Raw genomic sequence first — 9,560 nt, forward strand, 5'->3', positions numbered from 1 at the left:
AAAAAAAAAAAAAAAAAAAAAAGTGTTATTGTTATATGAAGACAGAATTAAAGAACAAGAGAATCAGTGTTCTGCTAGAAAGACTAAAGATATTTTTATAAGAATCTGGTCTATTGGATAAACTCCTAAAAATAAACAAGAATAAATACATTCAAGCTAGGGTTCCCAGTCAGCGAGCCTCTTCTGCCTAAGATTTAATTGTGTGAGATACTTGCCATAGTCCATGTATTGTCCAGTAATCGGGAGGGTCTCTACAGTCGTTTTGAATTTCCTAGGGAGAAAATATAACAAGAAAATGGTTGACTCTTTATTAAAATACACTTAGAACCCTATTAAAATACATTTAGCAACTAGTTGCAACATATGCCAACGAGATACAGGTACTGTGCTAATAACACAAGCTAAAATCAGTGTTAGTTCATAATAAATTGCTTACAACAACAAATCCATGAGGAAGCTACACTCGGGCTGGATGTCCTAAGCCAATCCTCAAACAACTGACTTAATAGAAACAGCCATTTTTGTTAAGCCATTCCTCAAATATTTGACTTAACAGAAACCGGTGCTTTTATGAGCCAAGCACAGTGGCTCACGCCTGTAATCCCAACACTTTGTTTGGGAGGCCAACGCGGGTGGTTCAACTGAGGTCAGGAGTTCTAGACCAGCCTGGCCAACATGGTGAAACCTCGTCTCTACTGAAAACACAAAATTGGCCGGGTGTGGTGGCAGGTGCTTGTCGTCCCTGTTACTCTGGAAGCTGAGGCAGGAGAATTGCTTGAACTCAGTGAACCGAGATCACACCATTGCACTCCAGCCTAGGTGACAAGAACAAAACTGTGTCTCAAAAAAAAAAAAGGCTGGGCACGGTGGCTCATGCCTCTAAACTCAGCACTTTGGGAGGTGGAGGTGGGCAGATCACGAGGTCAGGAGATCAAGACCATCCTGGCCGACCTGTGAAACCCTGTCTCTACTAAAAATACAAAAATTAGCTGGGCGTGGTGGCACGCGCCTGTAATCCCAGCTACTCAGGAGGCTGAGGCAGGAGAATCACTTGAACCCGGAAGGCGGAGCTTGCAGTGAGCCAAGATCATGCCACTGCACTCCAGCCTGGTGACAGGGCGAGACTCCATCTCAAAAAAAAAAAGCTGTTTTTGTTAAGCCAATCTGATGGGGACACTCTCATTTGCCCAGAGATAATTTACTTAACATAGACCCGAAAATACATGTTTAAGGACAAAAGGCTGAGAGTACCCTGCTAAACTAATGCTTGTTCAGGTGCCAAGTCCAAATAGATGAGTGAAATAATAAGTATCAAAAAATTTGAAGCCAGAAAAATAAAAAGCTAAGAATAGGAGTACATCCTTAATTACCATCATAAAGATAAAATAATAGAGAAAAAAAACTCAGCTTAGCATTTTTTAAGTACTTTCAAATTGTTTAGCTAAAATGAAGTTTTTCCAAAACAGTCATCCAGAAATATATGTGGGCTATGGGAGCGGATGAAGCACAGGGCATGCCTGGCCCAACACAGTGGGGGCAGCAAAGGAAAGCACAAGTCTGAGCCCAGAGGACCCGCCAGGGCACCAGGGTCCATCCCGCCCAGCGCTTTCCCCAAATTTGCCTTTCGTGGGAGGCAGCTTCAGCTCACGGTCGATCTGGAAAGGAGGGGGAGTCTGGTTCAGCTGAGAGGTGTCAGCGACTGAAAGCCTGAGCGGCAAAAAGGCTGGAAACACAGCAATCTCTAGTATTAGAAATGAGCAAGACTGGGCTGGGCGCAATGGCGCAGGCCTATAATCCTAGCACTTTAAAAGGCCAAGGCAGGTGGATCACTTGAGGTCAGGAGTTCAAGACCAGCCTGGCTGACATAATGAAACACCGTCTCTACTAAAAATACAAAAATTAGTTGGGCATGGTGGTGGGCTCCTATAGTTCCAGCTATTTAGGAGGATGAGGCTGGAGAATGGCTTGACCCCAGGAGGCGGCGGTTGCAGTGAGCCGAGATCGCACCACTGCACTCCAGCCTGGGCAATAAGAGCGAGACTCCTTCTCAAAAAAAAAAAAAAGAAATGATCAAGGGCATAATTTGAGCCGGATAAGTGAAATTGCATTTTCACTTGTCAACAGAAAAATCAGTTGAGGAAGTAGAACAGAAAGTCCTTACAGCTAAGTGCTAGAGGAAGAAAGTCAGAGGCCAAAACCTGTAACTTCACCTCTGCCACCCAACTCCATCCCTCAGGGAACCCGGTTCAAAGCCAGAAGCTTGGCTCCTTTCCTGGGGACACTGCAGAGAGCAATGCCTGCACCACACAGGGCTCTGAGGGCTCTGCACAGCACTCAGTTCCCAGGCCTGCCTGCATGGAGCTGTGGGAGAGCCCAGGACACTGGGAACCCCAGACAGACCAAGCACCTTTGACACAAGCATCTCATTGGAGAGGGCACCAGGGACGGCCCTCACTGCCTAGGAGGACACCTGGGCTGAAACAGAACCCTTCACCATGGATGCCTGGTAGGAAATATACTCCCTAACAAGGATCTTTTGCTACAGATTTTAAAAAAATCTTTTTCTAAAGCCTCAAGGCAAAGATGTGCCTCCACGCAGATTTACATTAGTGTGCAGGCACACACCCACATTTTGTCATGTAAATGCCTCCCTGAATGCAGAGCAGCCGACTCTCAGGCCCTGGAGGCAGATCCTTCAGTGTGGGTCAAAGACAATGCTTAAGTTCAAGCTCCTCCTCCACGGACCTTGCTGGTCCTTCCTTCCTTAGGAACCAAGGACTCCAGCAATCCCTCACCATATCTCAGAACGCCAGCTACACTCCCAACAACTGAAAGTTGGTGCCAAGCAGCTTCCGGCTCCTCCTGTCCACTGCCCCTACCCCAAGGCAAGGAAACAGCACCAGGGGCGCAACGTTAAGTCTGCAAAACTGAAAACGGGGCAGTCTCGTGTATAGAAATGAGCAAGAGCATAATTTGAGCCAGATAAGCAAAATTTCATTTTCATTTGTCATCAGAAAAATCAGTGAGGAAGTAGAAGAGAAAATCATTAACACTCAGTGCTAGAGGCAAAACATAAAGCCTGCGTGCTCCTGACAGAATGTGGAGCTAGCTCAGCAATACGATGAAACACTGTAGAAGTGTGCGAGGCACACCAGGGTCGGCTCGATACACTGAGCAGGGCAGGCCCTGAGGGGCAGATCCAGGCAGCGTCCTGGCTCTGGGTGCTCCAATGAGAAGGGCCTGGACACTGACGGGACATTGAAGGGATGTGGGGCACGGAGCAAAACAGAGCCAGATGAAGAGGGGCCAGCCTGGAGGGCCGCGGGTACCATGGGTGCCAAGCACAGCAAAGGAGGCAGGGATGCTCTTGGGTCCTCTTCACTCACAGGACATGTTAATAAGATGTTCAATAATGTCCAATACGCGGAGGGATGTAGGGACCAGCCCTACAGGGTCTGTGGGTTTTTCTCCTCGTGTGCAGAGACGAGAGACCGTAGAAATAAAGACACAAGACAAAGAGATAGAGAAAAGACAGCTGGGCCCGGGGAACCACTATCATCAAGACCCGGAGACCAGCAGTGGTCCCGAATGCCTGGCTAAGCTGTTATTTATTGGATACAAGGCAAAAGGGGCAGGGTAAGGAGTGAGTCATCTCCAATGATTGATAAGGTCACGTGAGTCACGCGTCCACCAGACAGGGGGCCCTTCCCTGTTTGAGAGAGAGAGGAGACCTTACACCATTATTTCGTCTATGGATTTCAAAGACTTTTAGTACTTTCACTAATTCTGCTACTGCTATTTAGAAGGCAGAGCCAGGGGTACAGGGTGGAACATGAAAGTGAAACAGGAGTGTGACCACTGCAGCATAGCATCATGGGGAGATGGTTAGGCCTCCGGATGGCTGTGGGCGGGCCTGACTGATGTCTGGCCTTCCACAAGAGGTGGTGGAGCAAAGTCTTCTCTAACTCCCCCGGGGAAAGGTAGACTCCCTTTCCCAGTCGGCTAAGTAATGGGTGCCTTCCCTAGGCACTGACACTACCGCTAGACCAAGGTCTGCTAAGTAACGGTTGCCTTCCCAGGCACTGGCATTATCGCTAGACCAAGGAGCCATCTAGTGGCCGTGTACAGGCATGACAGAGGGCTCACACACGTCTTCTGGTCACTTCTCACCGTGCCCCTTCAGCTCCTATCTCTGTATGGCCTGGTTTTTCCTACGTTATAATTGTAGAGCAAGGACTATTATAATATTGAAATAAAGAGTAATGCTACAAACTGATGATTAATAATATTCATATATCATCATATCTATAATCTATTTCTAGTATAGCTATTCTTGTTTTACATATTTTCTTTATTATACTGGAACAGCTTGTGCCCTCGGTCTCTTGCCTTGGCACCTGGGTGGCTTGCCACCTACAGAGGGAGGAGACAAACTGAGGCTTGCTGTGGGTTGAAACGTCTCCTCCCAAAAGATATATCCCCGTCCTAACCCCTCCTCCCATCTGTGAACATGACCCTACATGGACACAGGGTCTTTGCGGATGTCATCAAGTTAAGATGAGGTGATAGCAGATTAGGATGGGCCCTAAATCCAATTACTGGTATCTTCATCAGAAGAGACAGAGAGACACAAAGCAGAGAACACACTGTGAAGGAGAGGTAGAGATTGGGGTGATGGGCCACCCAGGAATGCAGAGGACCACGGGTCCTTACTAGAAGCTAGCAGAGAAACAGAACAAACTCTCTCAGAGCCCTCCAGGAGGAACCAACCCTTCTGACCCTAGGTTGAGACTTCCCCTTTCAGAACTGTGAGAATAAATTCCTGAGGCTCTTCGCTACCCAGCTTGTGGCACTTTGTTACAGCAGCCCTGGGAAGCTCACACACAGCCCTCCTGGGGGCAGTCTCTGCAGGAGACACCGCCCACCCACCAGAGCAGTGCCCACCTCCTGCACCAGCAGCGTGGGTGCCCTGGACGGGCAGGTGCACGCAAACCCCTCTTCACAGGGCTCCCCAGGTCCCAGGGCCCGTCAAGGCAGAAACACTCACCTCACATACCGTCTCAGGCCAGTGCTGAACCATAATTAGCTTTTTCCACTCATGGTTGTCACTGTCAAAACACAAGAAACTTAGTTTTCAAGAACTTTTTTAAAGTTACAGAAAAAATTCATCCCCCCATCCATCCCTTCATTCATTCATTCAGCATTGAGTGCCTGTGGGACAGGGAACACTGCCTGCCCTGCTGCTGCGCACACTCCTGTGAGGAAGGTGGTAAACCCCTACACTAAGAAGGCACACGTGGTGGTATCCAGTGCTGAGTGGCAGTGAACATGAATAGGAGAAGGGGAGGAGGGGAGAGGAAGGGAAGCAGAGGCAGGGCAAGTTAGGAGGGCAGCCAGGGAGGTCCTCACTGAAGGGAAGCCACTGAGCCACGAAGCACCTTTCTCCTAAGGATGCTCAAGAGAAATGCAGACCCACGATCCCTCCCTTGCATTCGTGAAACCCATAAAAGCTTGAAACCTGGCAGTTTTTTGTAATTCACTTGGCAACAAAACATAACCTGAACTAGCATAACGCTATTTATCGTCACTACCCCGACTCAGTTTTTAGACTTCACTTGCTTCTCTGCAGGATGTGTCCTTTGAGTTTAGGGTGCTACTTCAGATGCCACCAGGACTGTTAACTGGAGCACGGTATGTGCACTGCATCCTGAATGTTATCCAAGACATGGTATGCACGCAGCACTGCATCACATGTGTTACCCAGAACACAGGGCCACACTAGATCACAAACCTGAACACTGTGAAACTCGTCTGACTCTAAGACCTCACAGAAGCCACTGTGGAGCTTCAGCTTATTCATGGCAGGAGGCCTCTAGCCAGATCTGCAAGACTTAACAACGAGACTGAAGTAAAACGTGCAGCATGCAAAAAATGCACATGGAAAAAGCCAGCAGCAACACAGGAATATAAGTCAAGCAGACACTTCAGGATAAATCAAATTTTAGAAGAGAAGATTCCAAGTAAAAAGATCAAGTTGTTACACATTAGCTTTTGTGAATAATTGAGTCCTGTTGAATTTGTAGAGAATTTACAATTAAGATGGTATGAAAACTTAGTTGTACATTGGAACTAATTATGCAAGCTCTCAGTACAAAAGGAAAAACGGGTTCAAGCCTGGTGGCTCACACCTATAATCCCAGCACTTTGGGAGGCGGAGGCGGGCAGATTGCTTGAGCTCAGGAGTTCAAGATCAGCCTGGGCAACATGGTGAAACCCTGTCTACAAAAATTAGCCAGGTGTGGTGGCATGAACATGTAGTCCCAGCTACTTGGAAGGCGCTAAGGCAAGAGGATATAGCTTGAGCCCAGGAGGTGGAAGTTGCAGTGAACCCAGATTACATCACTGCACTCCAACCTGGGCGACAGAGCCAGACCTTGTCTCAAAAAAAAAAAAAAAAAAAAAAAGGATGAGCTGCAGGGTGAGAATCAAAGCTGGGAAAAGTATTAAAGACTTTTTTTTACCCTTGGGTGCAAAAACCTTATTTTACACAGATGGAAACTGAGGCTGGAAAGCTTAGCAATGCCCAGGAAGATGAGACTATCAATATGCTTACAACAAAACTACCAAGACTCAGACATCCGTAACAAACTCTCCATCTACAACCAGGCAAAGAGTGGTGTGAGTGCAGGAGACCCCTCCCACACACATGCCCCCCTCCCCTATTCACGGAGAAAGTAATGGAGAAGCTAAAGAAAGTCTAAGAAGAAAGAAAAATCACCAAGATCTCAAACCCAGTTAGAACTTGGGAAAATACCCGCTGATCTGTGAAGCCCTGGTGGTCTGAATCAACCACATTCTCGCAAATCTTGCCTGCTCAAGGTGGTCCCATTATATCAGCTGCATGAATTATGGGGTGGGATGGGGGATCCACATATGACAGCCTGTTTTATGCTAACGTTTACTTCCAGTCAGACATCATTCCAAGTACATTCTGTACCTTAACTGATTTCTCCTGAAGCCAACTCTGTGAGGCAGACTGTTACTATTTCTACTTTACAAAAGAGGAAACTGCAGTGCAAAGAGCTGAAACGTCCCACACCTGGGTGTGAACTAGCAGTTCCCACTCAGCCAGCACCGGTCAGCACGCCACAGACTTCCCCAATGAGAGGCTCTGACCCTCATGGCCAATAAATAAGGACATAAATGTAGCTCTTTTTCAGAAAATACATTTTCTGGAACATTGAAATATAATGCTACCTTTTAATGTATATGATTAAAAAAGAAAAAATCTAAGGTATTTAAAAAGTAAAACCCTGGCCAGGTGCAGGGACTTACGCCTGTAATCCCAGCACTTTGGGAGGCCGAGGCGGGCGGATCACCTGAGGTCAGAAGGTTTTAAATACAAAATACAAAACTTAGCCAGGCGTGGTGGCGTGCGCCTGTAATCCCACCTACTTTGAGGCTGAGGCAGGAGAATCGCTTGAACCCGGGAGGTTGAGGTTGCAGTGAGCTGAGATCAGGCCACTGTACTCCAGCCTGAGTGACAGAGCAAGACTCTCTCTCAAAAATAATAATAATAATAATACATAAATAACAAGTAAAACCCACCTTTTCAACACCTTCTATGTAAGAAATCCTTTTATTAACCCGATCGTTACCCAAATAGAAGAAAAAAACATGGTATTCAAATATTGGTATCTTCGGCCGGGCGCGGTGGCTCAAGCCTGTAATCCCAGCACTTTGGGAGGCCGAGACGGGCGGATCACGAGGTCAGGAGATCGAGACCATCCTGGCTAATACAGTGAAACCCCGTCTCTACTAAAAAATACAAAAAACTAGCCGGGCGACGAGGCGGGCGCCTGTAGTCCCAGCTACTCGGGAGGCTGAGACAGGAGAATGGCGTGAACCCGGGAGGCGGAGCTTGCAGTGAGCTGAGATCCGGCCACTGCACTCCAGCCTGGGCGGCAGAGCAAGACTCCGTCTCAAAAAAAAAAAAAAAAAAAAAAATATTGGTATCTTCCACAGAATTCAAGTTGGAATTCTTTGCAGCAACGCCCGTTTACCCCTAATTAATCTGGGCGGCTGCCCCCCGCAACCCCCGCGCGCGCGCGCGCGCGCACACACACACACACACACACACACACACAAACAGGGAGGGTGAGCCAGGGTAAGAGATTCAGAACAGGACACTCAAAAAGAGGAAGAACAGTCGTTTCACCACCCGCTGCAGTGGAAGCTAAAATTAAGCGTCCCCTCCACGACTTCGACCTCTGGGAGAACTTCGAGTGCAGGAACCGTGCTCCACCAAGCCTGCCACCTGCTCTGTCGTGTTCTAGGCTGCGAGTTGTCTGTGGGACCAGTTTCCAGTCCTGCTCCAGGCCAGAGTGTACCCAGAACCTCACCCTACCCCCTACTCCTTCCCAGGGGTCACCCCGGGGAGTGCTCAGGGCTCCCCCCCGCAACCCACTTCTTCCCAGGAGTTACCCCGGAGCGTGCCCAGGGCTCCCCCCAACCCACTCCTTCCCAGGGGTCACCCCGGAGCGTGCTCGGCTCTCCCTGCCCTCCCCAGTCGCTGCTTGGGGCTCAGCGAGCGCCGACCCCGAGAGTAGCAGCCTGCACCGCGTGGAAAGCTCTAGGGCCCGGCTCCCACGCTCCCCACTTTACCTCGCAAGATAACTCACCGCAGGCGCTTGTCCGCACCGCCCAGGCAAAGCAACGCCAGGTAGAGGCAGCCCAGCAGGGCCCCGCGTAGTGCTGCAGGTCGCATGGTGCCGACCTGCGGAGAGGACGCGGCCTGCTGCCGCTCCGGCCCCCACTTTCCACCTGCGGCCCGAGGAAGGCTTCCGGGAGAAAAGCTGTCTCCGAGACCCCGGGCCGCCGCGCTCCCTCCGCTGAGCAGCGGCCACCGGGTGCGCCCGGGGCCCTGGGACGGCCTGAGCCAGTGACTCGCGGGCCCCTCGCCGGGCTCTGAAAATTGCAGCAGCAACCCTGGCGACCCAGGCCCCTTGGAGCTCCCCTTCAGGTTCGCGCACCAAGCGCGCACGTCCCGGGCCCACCGCGACCCCAGCTCCTCCGCGCCGCAGCCACCGTCCGCCCACGACCACGGTCAGTCGCGTCCAGCCTAGCCCACACGAGGACGCCCTGTTGGCTTGCACCGGAGCAGAGAGCCACGCCCCAGTACGGCTCGCCCCGCCGGCGGACACGCCCCCCAGAACGCCACTTCCCCGCCCGGCGTTCACGCCCCGCCCCGCCCCGCTCCGCCCCGCCCCGCGGTTGGCCGGGAGAGGCAGAGGTCAGAGCAGGTCCGCGGGCCTTGCGGGCGTGTCAGGCAGCTGTGTTCCTTCGCCACGCAGGCACCCCGCGCCTTCCCACGCAGCTCTGCGCCACTCCCCACTCCCAGGTCGGAGCTAGCCTGGACCACCAGGGAGGACCGCCCTCGGGGGGACAGCCCGTGTCTACGCCACCCCGCCAACAAGTGGGTGTGCGGGCCCCAGGGTCACCCGGCGCTCCAGGGACAGCCATCATCTGCAGCCCGCACGCCGCATCCGCTCTCAAAACTG

At 50.8% G+C, this 9,560-nt stretch overlaps 1 protein-coding gene across 1 annotated transcript in view; it reads right to left on the reverse strand.

Annotated features, from left to right (window-relative positions):
• Positions 1-9,214, reverse strand: part of RNASET2 (ribonuclease T2) — a 30,630-nt gene extending 21,416 nt beyond the window's left edge. The window contains exons 1-3 of the mRNA XM_017861631.1: positions 8,682-9,214; positions 5,048-5,108; positions 216-271 (exon numbers count right to left, since the gene is read on the reverse strand). Of these exons, the coding sequence (XP_017717120.1) occupies positions 216-271; positions 5,048-5,108; positions 8,682-8,767 (203 nt within the window). The 5' untranslated portion in view covers positions 8,768-9,214. The remainder of the gene's footprint in view (positions 1-215; positions 272-5,047; positions 5,109-8,681) is intronic.
• Positions 9,215-9,560: the final 346 nt, after the last annotated feature.

This window comes from Rhinopithecus bieti, unplaced genomic scaffold (assembly GCF_001698545.2).
Source record: "Rhinopithecus bieti isolate Rb0 unplaced genomic scaffold, ASM169854v2 scaffold_62081, whole genome shotgun sequence".
Classification (NCBI taxonomy): domain Eukaryota; kingdom Metazoa; phylum Chordata; class Mammalia; order Primates; family Cercopithecidae; genus Rhinopithecus; species Rhinopithecus bieti.